The sequence below is a fragment of the Lagenorhynchus albirostris genome, chromosome 7 (genome assembly GCF_949774975.1).
Source record: "Lagenorhynchus albirostris chromosome 7, mLagAlb1.1, whole genome shotgun sequence".
Lineage (NCBI taxonomy): Eukaryota > Metazoa > Chordata > Mammalia > Artiodactyla > Delphinidae > Lagenorhynchus > Lagenorhynchus albirostris.
The window spans coordinates 56,142,743-56,168,255 of NC_083101.1; the positions used below are offsets into that span (position 1 = coordinate 56,142,743).

The following is a 25,513-nucleotide window of genomic DNA, read 5'->3' on the forward strand; positions in this document are numbered from 1 at the left end:
GGTTCCAGAGATGGCATTAAATGCAGGTTCATTTCCCCCTAAGGAGTGGACAGTTAACTGGAGACTCAGACCCACAAGGGGGCGCCTCTGGAGACCTGGCAAGAAAAGGTGGAGGAAAGTACTGAGCCAGTGGAGGGAGTCAATGGTATGTTCTCTCCCCAGTGCAGACAGAGCTCACGAGAGTTGACCCTGGAGAAAGGATGAGGGTCCAAGGACCTCGGTAGGTGCAACAGCAGCATCGGGGTGGGACACTGCTCATCCCCTTTTCCTAGGCCACCTGTGGAGATGGCTCCTGGCCCCTCTCTTTTTATGTGACCAGTTGAGTGTAGTTCTTCCTGTTACTAAAAATGGCCAGAGGTTTAGGGACTGCCTATCTAGACACAAGCCAACCACCTTTAAAAAAACAATCTTTAAGAAATACAGATGAACAATAGGCACATGAAAAGATGCTCAACATCACTAATTATTAGAGAAATGCAAGTCAAAACTACAATGAGGTATCACCTCACACTGGTCAGAATGGCCATCATTAAAAAGTCTACAAATAATAAATGCTGGAGAGGGTGTGGAGAAAAGGGAACCCTCCTACACCACTGGTGGGAATATAAGGTGGTGTAACCACTGTGGAAAACAGTATGGAGGTTCCTCAAACTAAAAATAGAACTACCATATGATCCAGCAATCCCACTCCTGTGCATATGTCTGGACAAAGCTATAACTCAAAAAGATACATGCACCCCTATATTCATAGCAGCACTATTCACAATGCCAAGACACAAAGCCAAGACATGGAAACAACCTGAATGTCCATCGACAGATGAATGGATCAAGAAGATGTGGTATATATATATATAATGGAATACTACTCAGCTATAAAAAAGAATGAAATAATGACATTTGCAGCAACATGAATGCAACTAGAGATTATCATACTCAGCAAAGTAAGTCAGAAAAAGACAAATACCGTATGATATCACTTATATGTGGGATCTTAAATATGACACAAATTAACCTATCTATGAAACAGAAACAGAATCATGGACATAGAGAACAGACTGGTGGTTGCCAAGGGGGAGGGGGTTGGGGGAGGCATGGAGTAGGAGGTTAGGGTCAGCAGATGTTATGCTTTTATATATAGAATGGATAAATAACAAGATCCTATTGTATAACACAGAGAACTATATTCAGTATCCTATGATAAACCAAAATGGAAAAGAAGATTAAAAAAAGGATATGTATATATGTATAACTGAATTATCCAGCAGTAATTAACACAACATTGTAAATCAACTATACTTCAACAAAAAAATAAAATAAAATAAAATTCCACCTCCTAAGAGGCAGAGAAGGAAAAAAAAATCCTTTAAAAACAGAGTTAAAAGACAATCACCCTTTTCATTTCACATACAGCATTCATTGGTGGCTAAACCAAAACTCCTGTCTTACAATCAAGGGTTATTACCTACCTCAACCCTGAAGGCCTACAGCTTTCAGTCTTTCAGAGCATGGGCTGACCACCAAAGCAAGTTCTTGTTTTAAAGGGGTATGCACTTGTTGGGGTCATGGGATGGCTCTTGGGCCCTGCGAAGGGATTTGTCCCAGGAACTCCAACCAAGACAGTGTGTGACAATCCAACGAAATGTAATAGGAAAGCCAGAACCTGAGAGTCTTCCCTGAATGTGGGCGAGTTAATGGAGGAGAGGTTGGTGCATCAGAGGAAAAGACTGAAAGAAGAGAAGGAGACTAAAATGTCTGTTTCCTGTAGCACATGGATTCAGAGAAAGACTTTTCTGAGACAATTTCTCCTATGAGTTTGAAAACCCAGCTCCTGGGGCAATGGAAATAGCAGTAGTATCCCATAATTATGGGCGTGGGAAATCCAGTCTCCACAGGGAGAGGACCAAGACAATGCTGTTTTACACTAGTGTCAGTTTAAAGCCCCCATTAGACATATAATGTTAGAAATGTCCCATTTCTGAGACTGGGCAGCTGCAGGGGAGTTTAAAAGCAGTATTTCATAGCAGGAGTTTCTGCAAATGTTGTCATCCAATCACTTAAAAATACACTGGGCCATAAACTGGGACCTGGAAAATTCCAAGGATTGCCTTTCCATCACCACCACTTTTTTATGACCAAACCATTGAAAAGTCAATTTCCCATTTCTACTCCTTACACCAAGACTACTGTTGTTTTAATGAGGTAAAAAAAAAAAGAAAAAGAAAAAAATGAAAGTGATAAGAATCATGGGGCAAAGCCTGCTCCACCAGCAGTGATAATAATGAGGGTATGCTGAGCTGGAGGGGCGGTGCCCAGATGACCTTCTTCGGGGCTGGCACGTGTTCCCCGCCCTGGCTGGGTGCAGCTGCATGCCAACAAGTCTCACTGTTGGCACATTCTGTAAGGACCAGGGGAAGGTCAAGGGCATGCGTGCCTTTGGAAGCCACGCAGAGATTCTTGGAGCCTTCAAAAAATAATTTTAAAATATAATTTTCTTATCACAGAAGACATACTCATTCATCAAAACTTAGCACATTAGTTATATCTTTCCATATATATATATGTTGTTTGTTTGTTTGTTTTTTGCGGTACACAGGCCTCTCACTGTTGTGGCCTCTCCCGTTGCGGAGCACAGGCTCCGGACGTGCAGGCTCAGCGGCCATGGCTCACGGGCCCAGCTGCTCTGCGGCATGTGGGATCCTCCCGGACCGGGGCATGAATCTGTGTCCCCTGCATCGGCAGGTGGACTCTCAACCACTGCACCACCAGGGAAGCCCTGTATATGTTTTTTTATAACAAAAATGGGATTATTCTCTTCTATAATTTACATCTTTCACTTAACAATACAGTATGGGCATTTTTTGTGTGTGTTAACAAATACACACCTACATCATTTTTAGTGACTTATAGTCCAGCAATATACCCCAAATACTTAATTTGAATTAATAATATTATTAAAGTTTTTTTCCCCACAAATTAGACTGATGATGAGAGTCAGGAGATGAGATGACCAGATGAGGGAAGAGAGGGTGAAAAGAGGCAGAGAGGACATGTGCATGTATTCCTGGGGTATTTCCTCTTTCTTTTATAAATGTGGGCCTGTAGGCAAAGGTATACAATCTCCCCAATCCTCATCTGTAAAATGGGACTAGTAACAAGAATGGGTTCTTTTGAAGACCAAATGAGTTAATTTATATATATATGTGTGTATGTGCAGAGTGTGTTCATTAAGTGATGGGTGTTGTATTTCTTCTTTTTCCCCAAACCAGGAAAGTAGTGCTTTCTCACTTCAGAATAGGGGACCCAAGTGGGTGGGAACCCCTCCGCCCATCAACTTATCTTAGGGAGTCTGGGCTGCAGGGGGCGGGCTTCTGCCATCCTTGCATAGTTGAAGAGGAAGGAGAAGGGTGGGGCAGGGGTCCCTGGGACAGCTGAAGGACAGGGAGGGTGGGATTCATCCACTTTGCTGTTTTGCTGGTGAGTCGCTGTGTTTGACTGACCACCTCTGGCCAGGTTTGGAACGAAGGCAGAAAATAGGATGAACAGAATTCACATCACAGAGAGGCAGAAGAGAAGAAAGTTAATGGCCCAGATTTGATGGCCAGTTCAGCGGAGTTTGAATCCCTGTCCCTCCATGCCCTGGCTGTGTGCACTTGGCCTCACTGTGCCTCAGCTTTTCATCTACTGAAAACAGATGATAATGGTGGTGATGATGATGACAATGAAAATGATGATAACCGAATGTACATTTCAGGGTTGTTTTCAAGATGAAATGAGTTAATATGTATGAAGCATTTAGAATTGCGTCTGGTACATGGCAAGGGTTCACTCTCACTATTAGTCGCACTCTATGAAACGAATAGAACAGTTTGGGTCAGGAAAGGTGTCCGAGATTGTGTGTTTCCCCTGCATCATGGTTTGTGCCCGTGGACAGGTGGCAAAGAGCTTCAAACAGAGGCCTGTCCAAGTTCACTTAGTCAGACAGCATAGGGAGGCCAGGAAACTTCACTCCTTGACCCTGGGTCCTTTGTGTTCCTTGTATAAACACACACTTGTGGCTTCAAGCAAAAGTCTGTCCTGGATCTCAGACATGAGCTCCTCAATTGCTGTCACCTTTGTGGGACCCAGGAATCTGTAGGCTCCCTACCTTGGTTGGAACAAGAGGTGGAATAAGGCAGGTAGTATCAGCCAAATTACCTGGAGTAGTTTTGGGACTGCAAATAAGCTCATGTGAAAGGCTGGTTACAAGTTTGATTCTAAAAGCTACCAGCCACTAAAGAAACAATCCTGCCCTGGGGGTGGAGTGGCAGGCCCCTCAGCCAGGCAGGCACCGCATTCCAGGGACACAGGTGACCCCAACGGCGTCCTGGAGGGAATCGTATGGCAAAAAATGGGGCCTCACAGTTCCTGCTGGCCATGTCGCTGTCTGGTAAAGGCTTAGAGCAAACACCAGAGAGAAAAATCTGATTTTTCTATAGGGAAAACCAAAATAATATGTTAAAGTATAATACCATAATTAAAAAGTAAAACATGCTCATCATAAACAATTTAGAAAACAGAGAAAACATAATGAAGAAATAAAATTATCATTTTTGTGTGGTGCTTTTTTTTTGTTCTTTTATTTTTTGAAAGAAAATTATATTTGTGATGAAATTACTCAGTATTTGCAGTACAGTTTTGAAGTTGTCGTCATCATCATCATCATAACCATCCTGAAAGTTATTTTTTAAGTAACTGAAAGCTATGCTAAATGCTGTAAAAAGAGTTTAAATATAACACCCTAACTCACACTATATAAATGCATTATCAACATAGATACACCTAAGATATATCATCAGCAAAATAAAAATATTAAGCCTATACATGAAAAGACAGTGAAGAATGTACACATTACTGGAAAAAGCAGTTAATGGCATTTTGTGTGGTTCTTTTTGGCGTTTGATTATGTATCCATAGTAGTATGTAATTTGATATAATTGAGATTATAAAGTATATTGAATTTTATATCCTGATTTTCACATATTATATTATGAGCACTTTTGCATGTCATTAGGTATGTTCTTCAAAATATCATTTTTAATAGCTGCAAAGCATCCTAGTAGATGGCTGGACCATAATTCTTTTTTTTTTTTTTTTTTTTTTTTTTTTGCTGTACGCGGGCCTCTCACTGCTGTGGCCTCTCCCACTGCGGGGCACGGGCTCCAAACGCGCAGGCTCAGCGGCCATGGCTCACGGGCGCAGCCGCTCCGCGGCATGTGGGATCCTCCCGGACCGGGGCACGAACCCGTGTCCCCTGCATCGGCAGGCGGACTCCCAACCACTGCGCCACCAGGGAAGCCCTGGACCATAATTCTTTTAACCATTATTAGACATTTACGCTATTTCCAATTTTTCTTTTTCTTTTTTTTTTTTTTTTACAGCTATGAGCAATGCAGCCTTAAGCCTTTTACAGTTAAATATGTGTGTATATCCCTGATAATGTCCTGAGGTTAAAATCCTAGACAGGGACTCACTAAGGTTCCGCATTCTCCTACCATTAGGGAGAATGCAAAGCTTCCCTTGCAGGGCCCCTTAGGAAGGTAGAGCAGGAGAGGGACAGCTGACATATATCCAGGCAAAATCCTTATCAGGACTTGGTGCTAAAAGGCAAAGCTCTCAGTGATGACAGATGGGACACTTTGGTGTCCATGTGGGGACTGCTCCATTTAGGCTCTACTTTTGGGGCCTCTGTTCTGTAGGCTCCTGGTCTGCTATATTAGAAATGCATCTGAAATTACTTTAAGCAAAAAGGTAGTCAATTGGAAGAATACTGGAGCATCTCAGGTAATCAAAAGAAGGGCGTGTAACCAAATTGTGGGAAGGGCAGGGACACAGCTGAACCTCACAGGAAACAGGAACCAGGGAGTCAAGTATGTCAGCACTTTCCTTACCAGGTACCTACTCCGGACCAACCAACCAAGCCAGGAGGGTAGGCTCTATGAGAACATGAAAACTCCCAAATACGGGCTTCTCAGAAGAAGGGGTTGCTATGCCATGGAGAGAGGGAAGGGTAATGGCCTTCGGGGTCTCTTTTTTCAAGTTGCGATGAAATGATGGACTTGGCACTGCCTCCCACTGGGACCTGGGCCGGGCCCTGGAAGAGTCTAGAAGTGGGTTATCTTTAGCCAGTTTTGCTCAAGGCTTTAGGGAGGAAGATTCTCTTTCTTTTGGGTTTTCTTTCCCTTTTTTTTTTTTTTCCTGCTCTAAGGTGGTGAGTCCTCTAGGACCAAGATTAGGAGGTGGGCCTTGGGGACAAAGGTGAAGGCAGTCAGTTACAGGGTAAGTGTTAGCTCAAAGGTAAAATTAGCACTCTGGCTCCCATAAGCTCCAGCCCAGCTTAGCAGGACTGGAGGGTCCATGCAGGGGTCTGGGACCAAACACTAGCAGCAAACGCCAAGCCCTGGTGTGGAGTGTCCCCAGAGTACATCTCCCTCCTGTACCTATGGCAGCAGAAGCCTAAGGATGTGTAGGTAAGGAGTCCTGGCCAAACAGCTGTCCACTTCTTCATGACAAACAAAAAGGGAAGCACATTTTTAGGGCTTTCGAGACATATTGCCAAATTACCATCCTGAAAATTGCACCAGTTCACACCCTGTCTGGAAGCCAGCAGAGTCCAACCCAGGAGGAGCTCTTGTCAATCCTGTACACAGCACCATCTCAATCAACTACAATTAGCACTCAATGTCTGCACAGGGTAGAGTTTTCCTTAGAACCAATCCATCACATATAATAATCACTGTCATACGATGCCACCTGATAAAATATGGTGTTGGTTCCTTCTGTGCAAAGTTCCTATACCATTTTCCTATGGTTTTTTTTTTTTTTAAGATAAATTGTTAGGGGACTATTTTCAAATGGTATAGAATTCAGAAAGGTTTCTTTGGGAAACTTTTGTTTGGCTGTGCTTTTTTCTCACACTGAAGTTCCTGTCTTGAGCACAGGCATTAGTGTTTGGGTGTAGACTTTCTGCTTTTTTCAGGGCTTGGGATCCATTTTTTGAAGACTGGACAAATGTGGATGGATGCCTCATTGGGAGCGCTGCCTGCCACGACTTCCCTAAGCAAACATGGTGTGATGGCAGTGGGCCACAGGGCATGTGAAGGGCACACGCCAGTACACACAGACTGGTACTAGCTGGCGCACCATGCCCTGTTCATAGTTGCACAATTGGATCAAAGCGTGATAGAGCTGGAAGGACCCTTGGAGACTCTATTCCAACCCTCTCCACCGAATCTACCCACCTTACAGAGGAGGGAAGGGCTAGAAGTGGCTTGTCTGTGGTTACACAGGCAGAATAGTCAGTCAAAAATGAGGTCTGGGTCTCCTCATCCCCAAACCAGAGCTCTGGTAAAAGGTAAATATGCATTTAAGGAAGAATTTAAGTTTTGTATTGCTTGTGTCCAAATATTTTAATACACATGGAGAATGATCAAGTCAAGCCCAATAGAGCCAGGAAAACCTGTGTGCAAATACTTTGCAGTTTCAGTACTCCAGCTCTTAGTGAGAAGTCAAGCTTGAAGGAGATTTCACTACAGACCAATGGTAAATACACAAGTGTAAACACAGCTCTGATTATGGTATTTGTTAATGATTGTCCTTTGTTAGTGGCTTTTGGCCCAAATGCATCCTGTATCAGGTAAGGCTGCTAAATTCGAGGTCACAAGACTGAATTCAGTGTAATGCTCTACTTCTTTGCTAACTATGTGACCTTTGATAATGACCTCTCTGAATGTCAGTTTTCTTATCTTTAAAGTAGGGATAATGATACTTGCCTCATAGGTCAGAATATAATGTATTTAAATGTATACAGTCTTGTGACCCCCAAAGATACCCTGGTCCTAATCTCTGGAATCTCTGAATGTTACCTTATATGGAAAAAAGTGTGTTTGTAGATGCGATTAAATTAAGGGACTTGAGACGGGTAGATTATCCTGGATTACCTAGGAAGGCCCTAAATGCTATCATAAATATCCTTATAAGAAGGGGGCAAAGGGAGATTTGACTCCAGATAGAAGACAGAAGGCTGTGTGACCACAGACGTAGACATGAGAGTGATGAAGCCACAAGCCAAGGAAAACCAGCAGCCACCCAAGGCTGGAAGTAGCAAGGAAAAGATTCTCCCCTAGAGCCTCCAAGAGGGAGGGTGGACCTGCCAACACCTTGACCTTGACCCAAAATGGATTCTGGACTTTCAGCCTCCAGACCTGTGAGAGAATAAGTTTCTGTTGTTTTAAGCCACTGAGTCTGTGGTAATTTGTTAGAGCAGCCACAGGAATGTAATATCGATCCCACTGAAATACAAGAGCTGGTTAGAGTTACAGGTCCTATGGTTTCTTAGACTTCCCCCAAAGTCCAACAGTTCCATGAAAATGAGAAAAATGTAAATTCTCATGCTCCTGTGCTAGAGAGAAGCAGAGGCAAGATTTAGGAGAAGCCAGAGGCCCTGGTTAACTTCAGGGCTGAGGTGGCTTTATGGGGGCTTGACGTTTCTTCACAGGAGACAAATAAGATGTTTGCAGATACCTTTCAGGCAAAGCATTGCTTCTCTAGTGGCCCTACTACAGCTGGAGAGTGAGGCTCCAGAGGGCTTTAAGGGGTGGGTGGAACTGCCCTGCTTGGAAGAGGGGCAGAATTCTGTTGGTTTTGCTGGGAGTGAGGGGGCAGAATGAGCAAGTTGCCAGAGGCTGAATGTCTATGATGCCTTTCCTTCAACCCCTTCCCTCTTCATTCAAGTTACAAAAATCAAAAAACGCTGGGTGTAGTGGATTTTTCCTCAAAGATGTTATTGTGAAAATTTTCATATATAGAGAGAAGTTGAAAAAAATTAAACAGCAACCAGTCGTATACGCACTACCTGGATTTTCCAACGAACATCTTACTACATTTATTCCATATCTACTCATCTATGCATCCTCTAACCACATCAATCCATCTTATTTTTTGACGCGTTTCAAAGTAAGTTGCAGACATCAGTACACTTCTAAACATCTCAGCATGCATCTCATTAGCTAGGGTGGCTTGAGTGGATTTTTTTGGTGCAAAGCACAGAAGGTGCTTACGTTTGTTACTGGACTGACACAGGGAAGAAGCAGGGCACCAGACGTGGACACAAGTGTACAGGGCAGAAGCATGAAGTAAAGCCTGGGAGGGCACTGAAATTTGGGGAGAGGCTGGTTTCCCACAGGCCAGGAGTTGGATTTGGAGATAAGATTAACCACGTCCCATCTGATGTCCCAACTGCATTCATACAGGCAAAGGCCCAGTGGTGAGGCTATCCATGCGTGGGCAGAGGAAGCTGAAATGGTGCTTACAAGCCCAACAATCTTTTCTATGCTGGACACATAGTAAGCTCATCAGTGCAAAAGTTTAAAGGAAAAAGATCTCTGATTTTTATTTTAAAAAATATCACCAGAAGGAGAAGAAAGAGAGAAAGAAATAGGAGAAATATTTGAAGAAATAACAACAGGGAATTTCCTCAAATTAATGTCAGACACCAAACCACAGATACAGGCAGCTCAGAGAACACCAAGCAGGATAAATGCCAGCAAAAGCTACACCTGGCATATCATATTCAAACTACAGAAAATAAGAGATAAAGGAAAAATCTCTAAAGAAGCCAGAGGGGCAAAACATCTTACCTATAGAGCAGTCAAGATAAAAATTATATCCAACTTCTCCTCGGAAACCATGCACACAAAAGAGAGTGGAGTGAAACATTTAAAGTGTTGAGAGGAAGAAAACCACCAACTTAGAAGTCTGTATCCTGTGAAATTAATTTTCAAAGGTGAAGGAGAAATAAAGATTTTCTCAGGCAAACAAAAATTGAATTTGCTGCCAAGAGAACTACCTTATAAGAAATGTTAAAAGAAGTTCTTCAGAGAGAAGGAAATGGTACAGGGAAGAAATTCAGCTCTAGGAAAGGAAGAATGTTAGAAAAGGAATAAATGAAGGTAAAATTTCACATTCCTGAAGTAAAACACACACACACACACACACACACACACACACACACACGTGTGTGCACGTGATCCCCAGGTCTTATGCTTTTAACTGAGTATCTTGCCTTGAAGGATGGATGATTCTGAGGAAGTCTCCCAGGGAGCAGGAGACCTGGGGCACAGTGACTTGGCCCAGACCTGGATGAGGGGTGCTTGCTTCTGCCTGAGCTGGAGGCCTGTACTCTCCTGGGTGGGGGGAGGGGAAAGAGAAGACCCAAACCTGCCCACAAGATGACATCCTGTCCAGCTAGCAGCTGGACGCTTAGCTTTCCAGGTGGCAGTCTTGCTGAAGACCAGAGGAAAGAAAAAAGCCAGGAGGCCACCTGAGGGAGGCCTCTGACCACAGGAAGCAGCAACATCACGAGGCAATGAGCCAGGGGCCACCAGAGATGCCGTGAGAATTGGGGATGATGAAGGTTTCAGACACCCCCAAGATGGCTCCGCATCAGAGCTATGGACCAGGAGCTGCAGACCAAGCCACCTGCCTGAGCTTGCCACCATGTTGGCCTTGCCTGCACCTCTAGCTTGAAGCAGCCTGGGGTAGGAGAGGGAGGAAGAGTATACGAGTCATGGCTTTCCTCCCTGTTTTTGTGCCTTGTTAGCCAAAACAGAGAGATCCCCAGGCTAGAGATTTGAATTTCAAAGTTCTATGCTCAGGAGAACTGAAATGGAGCAAGAGGACACAGGTCGCCATATGAGGCAGAGGCACGGGAAACTGGGAAACGGGACCGGGAAGGGCCTGCCGGGTTGACCTTCTGAAGACCCACACACCTGCCCTCCCTCAGTGCTGAACATGTTCGCAGAGACAAAGGCAGGCTGGGTACTTCCTGCCAGGGACTCTGGTGCCAAAACCCAGTCTCCCTCTGTTTGGTCAGGGCTGCTTAGTTCAGAACCAATATGATGGTTTAGGCATTTGCCTCAAGAAGAGACAGGACCAGCTAACCCAATGTCAGGGACGGAGTTTGCAACAGCAGGGGAAAGGACTTTTGAGTTGGGTCTGGCTCCGCCACAGACCTTTGTGTGACCTGGGTGGGTCATCTCTTCCCTCTGTGTCTCTGCCTCTGCTCTCAGAAGAGACCATTCATTCATTCAGATCATTCACACCAGCCCACTCTTTCTGTGGAGGGTGCAGAGGGCAGTGAAAGAGAGGAGCAGGCTTATGGCTGGTGGAAGGGTGGGGTTGCCGCTATCCTTAGAGCTACTATCCCCAGATTGTGGGTAGAGAATGTTCCCAGAAAGGCACGATCGCAGCAGACCAGATGTGGGCCAACATGTGAGGGTGTCAAGAGGCCAGGGTGGAATGGCCTGGCCCAAGGCCAGGGAGGGGTGGCCAAAAGGACATCCCTGGCCTCTAAGGAACAGCAGGCCCAGGCCTGGGGCTGCTCAGATGGCCTTCCTGGGAAGCTGTGTGTGGGCTCACCAGCTGGGCTTTTCTCCACCAGCCAGTACTTCTGCCCAGGCCAGAGAACTGAATGGAGCCAGCAGTTCTCAAACTCTGACTTGTGTTAGAAACACCTGGAGGAGCTGTTAGAACATGGATTGCTGGGCCCCACTCAAGAGTTTCTGATCCAGGATGTCTGGAGTGGGGCCTGAGAATATGTTTTTCTAACCCATCCCCAGGGCCTGTTGCTGCTGTACAGTGTGAGAACATCTGAACCATGGGGAAATGATTATATTTTATGTGACATCATGGTAGATGCTATATGTATATCATCTCATGTAACCCTCACCACGACCCTGCTGGGTAGATGCTGGGCAGTCTGTGAAACTCTCTGTTATGGGTTGAATTGTGTCCCCCCAAAGATACATTGAAGTCCTAACTCCTAGTATGTGACCTCACTTGGAAATAGGGTTGTTGTAGATATAGTTAGTTAAGATGGGGTCCTATCGGTGTAGGGTGAGCCTTTAATCTGACTGGTGTCCCTATAAGAAGACACGGACACAGGGCTTCCCTGGTGGCACAGTGGTTGAGAGTCCGCCTGCCAATGCAGGGGACACGGGTTCGTGCCCCGGTCCGGGAAGATCCCACATGCTGCGGAGCGGCTGGGCCCGTGAGCCATGCGCCGCTGAGCCTGCGCGCCTGGAGCCTGTGCTCTGCAGCGGGAGAGGCCACAACAGTGAGAGGCCTGTGTACCGCAAAAAAAAAAAAAAAAAAAAGACACGGACACAAAGAGAGGGCACAACACCATATGAAGAGAGAGACACAGAGAAGACAGGTGACAGTGAGGCAGAGATGGGAGTGATGCATCTACAAGTTGGGCAGTGCCAAGGATGGCCAGCAAAACCAGAAGTTGGAAGAAGCAAGGAAGTGTCCTCCCCTTCAGGGTTCAGAGGGAGAATGGCCCTCTGATCCTTTGACTTCAGACTTGTAGCCTCCAGAACTGTGGAACCATACATTTCTGTTGTTTAAGCCTCCCAGCTGGTGTTATTCTCTTAGAGCAGCATTAGGAAACTGATAGACGCTGGAGCCAAACTGCGTCCTTACTGTTCCTCAAGGGCCATGACTCTAACTGGCAAGACCAGGGAACCCTTCCTGAGCCAAAGAGAGCTCTGGACATGAGGTGGCCTGCTGTGAAGACATCGCCCAGTGGGGATGCTCCATTCTGGACAATGACCAACCAGCCCCATCAGATCCGTCAGGTAAGGACTGCAAGAGTGATGAGGAGGTAATAAGAAGTATCAGAAGGAGTGGTGGGTACTTTTGCTGACGAGTCACTATAGCCACAGTCACCTCCTTAATGAAAATGGGGCTCTCCCCAGCCTCCATGAAGCATTGCCAGCTCAGCCTTGGAAAAGTCCTGTCCTTCCTAACACTATACTTCTCCACCTCACCTGAGGCCGCCTAGGGGTCTCTCTTTGTAATCTGGAAGAAGCTAAACAAATAAGAATGATCCTAAAAAGAATGATTGTGCCCACCTTACCATTGAGCAAACTGAGACTAAGAAAGGTCAGGTAACTTATCCAAGGCCCCATGGCTAATAAATAGCAAAGATGAGACTTGAACCCCTGGCTTCTATTTTAGCACTGTATTCATTTGTCCCTCATGGGAAAGGCCCAAGCAGAAGCTCTTGGGGTGAGGTAGATTCTAGTGTTAGCATTCCACATTTTAGTCAGTGCCCCCTGAAGAGCACAAAATGGCCACACCATGGGCCCCGGGGAAGGTTATCCAGCAGGTAGTGACCTTGACAAGCTGCTTATAGGTGATCACTCCCTCTCTGGCTTTGGGGCCCAGAATGGGACTCAACCCTGCATGTCTGCATGCATTTCTCTAATAAGCATTTATTAAATACCTTCTGTGTTTCCCAGCCTTTGAATGTTAATTGTCTATGAAATTCTTACATTTGAGGCATTATCCTTCCAACTCTTAACCACTAGCACAGTACCCCTCTCCCCAAGCAAACAATATGATTTATACTATCAAGGAATTCGTACAGGAAAGGGGTGTATACCTCATGTTGTCCATGCATAGTATGAGAAGGGCATACTCCTCACGTGTCATATAGCTCTCACATGACATAAGAGGTTCAGAAAGGGGAAAAGCAACTCAAATATTTTTGGTGACTACTGAGTTCAGTCCTTGGCATATTGTAGGTGCTCAAGAAATATTTACTGACTAGGTGAAAGAATTTGGGCAGTGTTTCTGTTAGGAAACACTTATCATCAGAATCAGTTGTAAAGCCATCTCTTCATTCATTATTTTATTCATTTATTCAAGAAATAGCTGTATACATCAACTACATGTCAATTAAAAAAAAAAGAAATAGTTGTGAGCCCTTGCTTTGTACCAGCAGCTGATAATGCAAAGGTGAATGAGACACAGTCTCTGCCCTTGAGAAGGTCAAGGAATAATCCACATGGAGAGTTCCTGGACACATGTTCTAAGTAAATAACTGACTCTGGGGAAGGGGAGCCGGTCTTATAGTTGTCCTATGCCGGACTGTGTTTAATTCGTGGGCAGTTTTCCTCTGGGGGAATCTCCATGTTTAAGCATGGGGGTTTGGCTATCTCCACTCTGCCAATTACTAACTAGTGACCTTAAGTAAGTTACCCAAACTTCCTGGGCCTCAGTCTCCTCTGTTAAGTGGTGGTAATAATAACACCCACCTGACAGTGCTGTGTGGGGATTCAGGAGAAAATGAGATAATCCACGTTACTCACTTCATTCACACAATAAGAATACATTTAATATATATTTATGGGCTGAATTCTTTGCGGAAAGGGACTCATTATAGGCTCTTTGTTAAATACTTGAAGGAAAAGGCCAATCACATGAGAAGCTGGACCTATAATGACCCTTCGTGGTGATACAGCCCAAAGGGTGTTCTTGGAGCACCAGGGCCAGCGAGATCTGACTCCACACAAGATGGTTCGAGAAACTCTGCTAGCAATTGCCTTCCCTTGAAGATTCATAATGTGCATTAGCATATTAAGGATGTCAGAAGAGTTGTAGTTAAACAAAAGACATCTGTTTAAGTTTGTTTAGATCAGTGCTTTCCCACCGTATTAGCCCAGTAACATACTCTGGGAAAACCAAAACTCCTGAATTTAGACCTAGAAGGAAACTCTGGGCAGAGAGAGCTGGTTGGGCCCTGAGTGCCTGCCTCTGGGTGTTTTTTCTTTCCCTTTGGGGTCCTCTCACTTTACTACTTTTGCCGCTCATGACTTCCAGGGCTCCGTTAAAACTCTTTGGTTACTCCTGGTAGAGCTGATACTGGCTGAGGTATTACAAAAATTTTACTGAATACCTCTAGAAAAATACAAAGAAACATCAAGAAACACACCAACAGCCTGATCCCACCACAGCCCGATGTGGTCTCCTTCAGACCCTGGCTGAGCTGCCTTCTTTTGATCCCCAAAGGGCTGCACAAACCTGTATGCACAGTAATTGGCAAAAGGAAATCTGCCATTCTGTTGATCAAATTCAACCGTAAGCTTGAAAACCAGCAGCACCTGATGCTGGTCCCACATTGGTCTTGGGGACTACCACCGCCTCTTTAAAATGAGGTGTCAAGCTTGGGCCCATGAAGCTCCCCTAAACTAACTGACAAATGGACACTGGGTTGGACCAATTGAATAAGCTCAGGGATAACTCACAGGAAGGAAGCGCAGAGATAAGGCAAACAAATGATTTGACTCACAAGGTCAGTCTAAGTTTCAGCTTGTTTACCAGCAGAATGTCAGAGATGATGGATTTATCCAGTCCATGACTATTATCCTAAAAAAAGTCCACATCTGGGATCTCCCCTTCAGATAACTCAAGTCAACCATCTTATTTTTAACATAAGAAACAAAATCAAAATGCTATGTAGAAACTTCTTTTACAAAGTAAATTGGAGTTGAGTTCTTTAACTCTTAAAAAGTCTGACATAGACAACATATCCCTCCATCGTCTCCACAGACTTGGTAAGAAAGAAATTATACAGCGTGGCTCTGACCTTGGGCAATTTCAAGTTCCACCTCTTCCCTTTTTCCCCCAACATTATTCTTAAAATCCCAAGATCTCACTCCAGACGGATGAAACTGCCTAACTCCCCACTGAATTTGTTCTTTTTGCTTCACATACAGAAAACACTCCCTTTGCATGGAGACAGTTGGTGTTTTTATCTGTTTAAGGTCTGTGGGTTATTTCCAGGCATTTTGGGGGAACAGCAGGAAGACAGAGCTGAGTAGGGCTTATGGGAGAGCCAAATGACCCTCTCTTACTGAAACAGCCCAAAGCCTGTTATAAATGGTCACTGCCCCCAAAATACAAAATCTATGGGAACATCAAAATGTCAGCCCTTAGAAGCCAGAATTTCTCATGGGATTGTAGATATGGTGGCCATAGAAGAAAGTCTGGAAAAAGGCTCTGTGCCAGGCAATGGAGATACAGAGGTAATGTGAACCTTACCCCCTGGAAGCTCAGGAACCCATGGATACATCAGAGATGAACAGATACGTCAACAGCAGGTAGTAAGGGGTAGGATGGAAGTGCAAACAGGGAGCACCTGGCAGCCTTCCACAGTCTCCTGCAGGACTTTCTCTCACAGTGCTTGTTAGGAAACAGCAAAGACTTAGGGAGACTTCTCAGGGATAAATCCTCACTTGAGGAGCCCTGTATAACTCGACAGCCACCATTTGCCAAATGCTGTAGAGGTCTATCTTTGTCTCTCTTGCATCCCTTCCTTCTTATTTTCGTAACAAAAAACCAGACTCCCTCTGAACATTTCTCCTTCCCTGTTTCATTCAGCCTTGATGCGGTGTGAAACACTCCCGCCCCCAAGATCACTCCACGCCTAGACAAGGATTTGGTATGAGACCCAAGCAAGATTCTCCAATGAATCTAAATCTCCTAGGCAAACAAGGATGAACATAGTTAGAGCTGATTTCTTCCTGATGGCAACAACCTGAAGGGCCATTCATTAATTAATTCCTTCTACCTGTGTCCACAGAACTGCTCAATTCTGTTCCTTCTTAAGGCCTGGTTTGCTCAGTTTTTCCTTTTTAATTCTGTGGGACACTTTTATAACCTCCCATTAATTTCCTTATATCCTTAAGTAGCCAGAGTTGAGTTGCTGTTGCCAGCAATACAGGAACCCTGACTGATGTAAGTGTTCACTGCACACCAGGCACATGAGCCCTCACCTAACAGCCCCCCTGAGAGACAGATACTGTGTTCCCATTCTGAAGATGACCAGACTGGTGCTGAGAGCCTTGCATAGCGGAAGACCACAGCCAGTCCATGCTGAAGCCAGCATTTGACTCAGAACCAGAATCCAAAGCCCAGGCTTTCTCCTATTCATCCCTCCATGTCACCAATACATTGTCCAGTCCATGCTGAAGCCAGCATTTGACTCAGAACCAGAATCCAAAGCCCAGGCTTTCTCCTATTCATCCCTCCATGTCACCAATACATTGTCCTGACATTTAAGGACAGACTGCTGCTTCTAGATTTCATGTCGATATGATTTAGTTTACAAACTGTTTTCACACACAATGGCATACATAATCCTCACAGCCACCTGGGTGGTAGATGTTTTCATGACACTGGAAAACAGATTGACCCCAAGTCTGGTCAGCCTCAGTTTCTCCCCTGCTTAAAAACTTTCTGTGACGCAACACAGCCTGCAAACTAAGCCCAAAAGCCCCAGCATGGTGTTCACGTGCTCTGAGATTCAGAACCTCAGGTCTGAACTCCTTTTCTGTACTTTGAACTCCAGCCGTACAGGACAAGCAGTTCCCCAAACCTGCCAGGCCGTTCCATGTCTCTGAGCCCTCCCTCCATGTGGATGTCACCTTCCCACCCTCCCCCCAAGTTGTGACTAGTAAATATTTGCTTGTCCTCTGCATGGAATGTCCGCTCCCCATCTCATGCCTGGTGATCTCCTGCGTACCTTTCCAGACTCAGAGGAAGCTCATCTTCCTCTAAGAAACCTCTCATGTACCTCCTGTCCCCAAGAAGAACCCATACCCCTGCTACTCCCTGGGCAGGAATCTGGGGTGGCGCCCATATGATCTGACATCGTGGTGGACATTGAGGTTGACCTCAATAGCTTTCCACTCCAAAGGTCATTCTAATCCAGCCCTGCAATTCTATCCTTCTTGGTAGTGACTGGTCAGAAGTGGCCGTGGGGTTATTAAATCCCATTTCTGATTTATTAGCGGTCTTTTCTGCCCACCTTTGCACCCTTAGAAACTGGGCCATTGTTCTCATACTTGAGCCAGCTTCTGTGCACGCATCAGCGCTGACGCTACTTACCTGTTGGAGGGGGGAACCAAAGGAGTCCTCCTGACGCCTTCCTGAGAGTCCAGCCTGAGGCTGGCAGAATCCGACTCTTGCTCTCGGGTGCCTGAGGGAGGAGGGGGCTCCTGCTATCCTCCAGCAGCCCCCCAGGCAGCTGGGGCTTCCCTGTTAGGCCCCCCGCGTAGACACACTTTCTTTCTGCTCCCGTCTCGACCTCGGCACTGCCCCTCCACCTTCAGAACTTCTCCATCTGACCGTCTCTTTACTTCACAGGCAATAACTTGTTAGCTCATTAGCACTAAGCAGTCAACAGGCCACAGCTGATCACTATTAGTTCATAGCTTACCTTGCTATCCCGCAGTGTCACAGCTGTTTGCACCTTCACAGGAGATCAAGCTTTAGTAACTTCCAAGGCACTGCACTGGATAATTTTACATATTTAATCTCATTTAAATCTCACAGCAATTTTGTAATAATTATTTATTCCTATATTGTAGATGAGGTTGCTGAAGCTCAGAGAGGTAAAGAAACTTGCCCAAGGTCACACAGGTAGTAATGGGAGCTGGGATTCAAGGCCATTCAAACTGGGTCCAGGACCCCACTGGGTGTAGGGCTGTCTGCAGCCTGCCTCAATAACTGCAGAGATGTCTACCTGCCTTCTCCACTTTCTGAAAAGCAAGTTCTCTTTGTTCAGCTTCTCCTACAGAAGGGCAGCAGCATCAACCCCCCTTTACAGCACTGCCTTTTATAACATTCTAGCATGTTCTGTTGAGGTGTGTGTAAGAGGGCAAAAGCTCACAGTCTTGTGGGGCACTGAAGAAGGTTCTAATCCCCAAGGAAGATGAGTAAAGAGGATTCTGGCTCCTGAGCAGTGTGAGCAGGAGGGTTTTGAAAAGATCAAAGAGGCATCTCTGCAATCAGTCCCAATGGCTTATCAAGTGGGCCTGTAGTGCAAGGGGGGCCAAGGCCCACCAGGTGGCAGCAGAGAACCGGGCAGTGGCCAGTGAGGTGTCACCTGGTCCAAGCTCTAACCCTGGGACTGGGGCACAGGAAAGGGCAGCGCCACATCCAAACTCAAAGCAGGTTTGAACTGGGCCAGAGGGGTAGTGGGTGGGGCAGCCTTGTAATAACATTGTTGCTAAACTTACTCTGTTGAGCAAGAGCAAGTTTAGACACTGTGCCAAGCAGGTGGTAATTATCTCCTTTTACTCTCACAACTAATCTAGGAAGTAGATACTATTATTAGCTCTACTTTTTTAGATGCATGCAGTGAGGTTCTAAGAGGTTTATGATTTACCCAAGGTCACACAGATTGAATAGAGGAGGTGCAGGCAGTTCGGACTCTAGAGCCCCGACTGTGAGCCTGGTGGCTGGGTGGCTGGGTGTTACACTGCCGGGGAAGATAGGAAGTCACTAGGAAGGAAGTGTGCAGGGTGAGGGCAGGTGGGGCCTGGCTTGGGCTGGCTCTGAGGCAGAGCCTGAGGCCTAGGCCAGTCCAAGGACAGTGACTAGGAGCCTTAGTCAATGGGAACTTCTGGGGGCACTTCCAGGAAACAGGATGTGTAGGGTTTTCAGGCTGAGGTTCCCTGGGAACTGTTATTTGAAAAAAGCCACCCCAGCTCATCTTGGGTGATTCACCCTAACAGGACTGGGCACCTCAGAGGCTGCAAACCACTCAAAGACCTAAAGAGTTGCCTTTGTAAGATCTGATCAGGGCTCCCTCGCTGAGCTCCAAAAAGCAGATTAGCTGGAAAGGAAGTGACCAGACCGGTCACAGTGTCCCCAGTGTGCTGGGCCTGGTCCTGTAGGCCCCTCTGGGGAAGGCGATGCCAGCTGCCTTGTGGTTTCCACCCTGGAACAGTGTCCAGGCACACTCAGGGACCTGGAACTAGCTCACATCACCAGGGGACTTGAGCGAGACCTGGGAGCTTCCCCTTGCCCTGAGATCCAGGTCAGTACCTCCCTCTTCTCTGGTCCTGCTGCCAATCATCCAGGGGGCCATGTTAGTTAGTAGAGTCCAGCTTAGCACAAACCTTCGGCCTCTTGGATCAGAACTGCATCCTTCTTTCTAGACTAGCACCCACCGCTAGGCCTTCCTGGGAGTTATCAGGTGTAATCCTGAGGTTCAGGTTGAAGTTACTCTCCCCAAATCCCTCAACACCAAAGATTTGTATCCTTCCTGATTTTCTTACAAGATCTCCTGAATCAGCCTCAGTTCTGGGAATCCAGACCAAGTCATGCCCCATTACTCTGCCCCAGGGCCTTTGCACTGGTTCTTCTCTCTATTTGAAATGCTGTCCCCCCATCTTTTTATGAAGGACTCCTTCTTGTCATTCAGATCTGTTTGCATTTTCTCTCTCCTTTTCAGAAAGAAGAGGATAAGGATCTCACCTAATAAACATCAACCTCCCCCACCCTGTTTTATTTCCCCCTTGCCATTTCCACTGATGATTATCCAGTAGGTTGATAATGCCCTCACACACAACAGTCCAGTGGAAACTGGAAAGCCAGAGGATCAGGAAGGAGGGGGCTCTTGAATATTATGGGGAAGGGGACTTTAGTGGTCATTTAATCTAAGTCCTCAGCTGGTGAGAACTCTCACATTCCTTTATTCTGGTGGGTGTTTTGTTTGGTTTTTGCTTTTCCACAATGGTTACAGAGAGCTGGTGAGCAAAGATAATTCTGTCCCACTGAAATGCTTCTGGGCTGTAACCATTTGACTCTTGGAGTAGGCTATAATGTCAGGTTGAATCTGCCCTGGTTTTAATAAAATTCTAGGTAGGTCATATACTACCTTCAAAGAGGAAATTTTGTCTGCTCCTTGCAAATGCAAGAAACCCACACTTCCCAGGGGACAGTCATCTCTGAGGGCATCACAAAAAATCTGGGAGCTCAGCTCAGGAAGATTTAGGGATCCTCTATTTCCTCTTCTTGATCAGGAGGTCATGGTCCTAGATGACCTCCAGGTCTGAGCCCAAAGTCTCACCAATCCTTTGAGGTAGAGATGAGGGAAGGTATAGGGTGCCCAGTTTTATATATATATATATATATATACACATATATATATATTTATATTTATATATATTTATTTTTTTTTATTTTTTATTTTTTTGCGGTACGTGGGCCTCTCACTGTTGTGGCCTCTCCCCTTGCGGAGCACAGGCTCCAGACGCGCAGGCCCAGGGGCCATGGCTCACGGGCCCAGCCGCTCCACGGCATGTGGGATCTTCCTGGACCGGGGCATGAACCCGTGTCCCCTACATCGGCAGGCGGACTCTCAACCACTGCGCCACCAGGGAAGCCCCCCAGTTATACTTGAATTTCAGATAAATAACAAATTTTTTTTTTTAGTAAAAATACATCCCATGCAATAAGTGGGACATATTTACATTAAAAAATATTGCCCGGACACAGTTATACTAAAAAATTATTCATTGTTTATCTGAAATTCAAATGTAACTAGGAATCCTATATTTTATCTGGCAACCCTACAGAGAAGGGATTGGCATTTAAAATTAATGGCTTCCCTAAGATGAAACCCTGGGATTGGGGAAAACAGAGGCCACAGTGAGCTGTGACTTTTTGAGGAGAGGAATGAAATCGGTTTCTTTCACGCCAATTAAGCAATAACAAATGACTCCATCAGAAATCCAAACTCGTGACTAACATGGGACTCAAGACCAGGAAAAAAAATTAAAAAGATTAAGAGCCAGAGAAGCAATCTTCACACACAGGGCCAGCCAGCAGACGGAGTGGATCCCATCCAGGCAGGTAAGAGCATTGCCATCTCACCCATTCTTTCAGAACAGAACAGGGTTGGGAGATTCTGGTGTGATCCTCCAGCCTCCATGACTCCCGGCTGTCGGCAGAATTCCTCCTCAACATTTATAATTCTCCGACTTCTGAAGGTTCACAGAGTCTCCTCCTAGGTCCTCCCTCTAGGCTGCCAGGAAGCAAAGCAGAGAAGCAGGAGAAGCAGTTGTTCAGGCTGCAGCTGGCTCATGAACAGCTGTGTCTGCTCCCTTGAAGAACCAATTTTCTTGGCTCAGGTGGGATGAGGTGCATTTGATGAGCCCACACTGTTTGCCAAGGCTCAAAGCTGGAGGTATAGATTTACAAAAACAACTTAATGCAAAATTAATTAAGTTTTGTGTCTATCATTTTGAGCACAGAGTTCACCCCTACATTATTCACCTGAGATGATCAGTGAGTTCAAGTGTGATTTCTTCTTTACAACTGGGAAGGGAAAATTACACATGAAATGCCCCAAGGAATGGGTTCGTGGGGTAAACTCTCTGCTCCTTGCTCCCACTTCTCTTCAGCTGTTTTAAACAGGCTCATTAATACAACTCTATGGGGACCAGACCTTTGGGATTCATGAGAACAATAAGAGGGAAGAAAAAAGCACACTAGCAAGGAGAGAAGAGAAACCATTGTTGATTTTTAGCAAGCGCGCTCTAATCATGACCACTGAAGTTCATGAGCTTTTTTTCTATTTGTTTGTATCATAGTTTAAAATTTTGTATTTTGGGGCAGTTTCATTTTTTGGAAAATGGGCTTGGAGGATGCTGTGCTAGGCCACACACACATTATGTCATCATAGCCTTCTATTTGTCCAATGATCAATATAAAATAATACCTTTGGAGAGAAATAACTCCTCTTATTAACCACAGTCTTGGACCAGGGAAAGTAAGGAATAAAAATGCTTCTTGTTTGTTTCCCTACAAGTTTATGGTATAGAGTCAAATTAAAGGTTACTTCCCCCCCCCCAAAGTATAACTCAGTTTGAAAGTATTTTCCTTTTGTTTGTGGTTCTTTCTTTGAACCTGAGCGATTTCCACTTGATATTAGTGAAAGAAGGAGGTGCAAATCCTCTCACAGGGAGAAACCAGAGGGTTCGGCTGTCATTCCTGGTCACCTAGCAAGAATGTCTTTGTGGGTGTTTATGAGATGTAAGAACATGCTGGATGCGTGAAATGACACTTGTGTGCCCCTGCTGTTAGGTGACCCGAGGCCTGACCCCACAAGATGCCAAGAAAAGAGGCTCACTACATCTATGGTTCCCCCAAGAAGGGGCACGGCCATTCCTACATCACAGCTGAAGAGTAAGTTCAAAACCAGACGCAGCGGGGTTTCCAGTTTGTCTTTTGCTTACACAGCCTGCTGGCTTCCCCCAGCACATGCCTGTCTGTAAAACTCTCTAGTGTCTATTCCTCCAGAAAGTAAAGACCCTGGCAATGAGGTGAGGAGACCCTGTGATCCTACAAGGGACCTCAAGCTTCTCTGAGGCCAAGGAGGCAAGGAGGTAGGAAAGGTAAAAAGCTGGATCTTGCCATTTTTGTCTGCATTCTTGGCTATGAGGCATTCATTGTAGGTTCTCAGGCTGAAAAACATCTGTCTGGGAGCAAGATGCCTCTTTCCTCAAGCCTTGCCTGTCTACTCCACTCAGGCTTCCGGATGTGGTTTGCAGACAGAACAAAGGCATAGTTGCCAAAGGGCAAGTGAGGATGAAGGGTAGATGTGTGTGACTCCACCTGCTGACTGACTCCAAGGTGATTCAGGGTCATAACCTTTGCATCAATACTTTATCCTAAAGAAAGGTGTTTCGTATTATGAATTAACTTAAAATAAGTATTTACATGATTAGACATTTCTAAGTGCTAAGCATTGTATACCAGCCCAAGATGCTATTCTTGCCTTTGAAAAAATCTTACAACCTAGTGGGAGAGTTAGGCATGGGAGTAATTTTGGCAAGTGTATGTGCTGTGATGGGAACACAGGCTGTAGGACACAGTCTGCATGGATGAGAGTGGGCAAGGTCGGGGGATAGTGGCAGGGCCCCCCCCAACCCCGAGTGGAGACTCCAACAGGACAAACGAGGAACCTGGTTTTTATGTGGACCATCTCTTAAGTGGTCTGCTCAGAACTTTCTGCAAACCTGCTCTCTCGGGAAAGAACTGTTGAATAGCTTTACCAGAATGACCTAGCAGGGGCAAGAGACATGAAGAACCCATCAAAGGCACCGAGGAGGAGTTCAGCCTGGAGCATTTCCTCAGAAGACCCTAGTGGGATTCTCTAACATCCCTGCATGGTCAACTGGGAGTGGAGGTGGGGAGATCTTCTGAAAAAATGTCCCAAGAGCAAAAATATACTCTTGCACATGGTATTAGGTAGGATATCTTTCAGCTCTTGTATGATGACTCAACAGACTCTGTGAAACCACCGTCAAGAGAGGTTCTCAGTTGAGGGGGCATAAGCCGCCTACAGAGCTTGTGAAAATGCAGCTTCCTAGGCACTGCTACCCAAGAGGCTGACTCAGTAGGTCTGGGGGTGGGGGGCCCAGGATCTGCACTTTATTTTATTTTATTTTTTGCGGTACGCGGGCCTCTCACCACTGGGGCCCCTCCCGCCGCGGAGCACAGGCTCCAGACGCGCAGGCCCAGCAGCCGCCGCCCGCGGGCCCAGCCGCTCCGCGGCACGCGGGATCTTCCCGGACCGGGGCACAAACCCACGCCCCTTGCATCGGCAGGCAGACTCCCAACCACTGCGCCACCAGGGAAGCCCCAGGATCTGCACTTTAACATGCATCTCAGGCAACTCCACTGCAGAAGGTATCTGGGTGACATCTCAGGAGCCCTGCCTGGCTGGGCAGTGGGTTCTTGTGTTGTGTCTGGCACATCCCAGTGTTCTCGGCTCTCACTAGGCATGTGTGAGTGCAATGTAACTGTGCACGAAGAGCTGGAACAGAAGGCTTCCCTGGTGGCGCAGTGGTTAAGAGTCCGCCTGCCAGTGCAGGAGACATGGGTTCGAGCCCTGGTCTGGGAAGATCCCACATGACGCGGAGCAACTAAGCCCATGCGCCACAACTACTGAGCCTGTGCTCTAGAGTCCACGAGCCACAACTACTGAAGCTTGCGTGCCTAGAGCCCGTGCTCCGCAACAAGAGAGGCCACCACAGTGAGAAGCCCACGCACCAAAATGAAGACCTGACGCAGCCAAAAATAAATAAATTGAAAAAAAAATAAAAGAGCTGGAACAGAGCTCTATGTGTGTCAAGATATCCAAGGGGGTGACCACAGACCTAGGGGGTGGAATTAGAGCACAGGCATGCTGGGAGTTGAATCAGCTGCCTCCAGTCACGAGAGCCCACTGAATGTCCCCGTGACAGCTTCATTTCAGGAAAGGGCGATGCAGCAGGAAGGGCACTGGCTGGGTACCTCGGGCCAGTTGCTGGGAATGCTGGTTCTGCCGCTCTCTGGTGGTACAACCTTGGGCATTTTACCAGCCTAAAATCTTGAGGATGTCAGATGTGAAATGAACATCCTACCCACCCCAGTGGATTGTTGCGGGCCTATAGTGGGGTGCTTGCCCCAGTGCTTGGCAGGGTAGTTGTGAGAATTCGATAATCTAATGCATGGTGCCCAGCTTACAGCAGACATTAAGTCAATGTTCCTTTCCACTTCTTTTTTGTGGACTGAGAGTTGGGGAGAATGTTTTAAACTAGCCCTAATGAAAAGAAAAGATAAATATGTTGTCTCATTAAATATGTTGTCCACATAAGGGTCAGTTGCTACTGTACCTGTTGCACCTGGAACTTGGGTGCTGGGGCCCAGGCCAGTTAGCACTGCTGCTGTGGGCACACACCTGAGAGGTTTCCAGAGATGGTCCCGTCCCTGGGTACGAGTGCTGGAGGCCTGGTGGGTGCTTGGTGTGGTGTGGAGTGGGACACTCCTTGGGGACTGCTCTGACTGCAAA

General features: G+C 46.2%; 1 protein-coding gene across 2 annotated transcripts in view; it reads left to right on the forward strand.

The window, feature by feature from the left end:
- MLANA (melan-A) overlaps positions 1 to 25,513 on the forward strand; it is a 61,336-nt gene that overhangs the window by 28,941 nt on the left and 6,882 nt on the right. The window contains exons 1-2 of one of the 2 annotated variants that reach the window (XM_060155060.1): positions 21,480 to 21,528; positions 22,762 to 22,863. In XM_060155060.1, the coding sequence (XP_060011043.1) occupies positions 22,787 to 22,863 (77 nt within the window). In that variant the 5' untranslated portion in view covers positions 21,480 to 21,528; positions 22,762 to 22,786. Of the gene's footprint in view, positions 1 to 21,479; positions 21,529 to 22,761; positions 22,864 to 25,513 lie in introns of those variants that run through there. The other variant, XM_060155061.1, reaches the window with a different exon arrangement.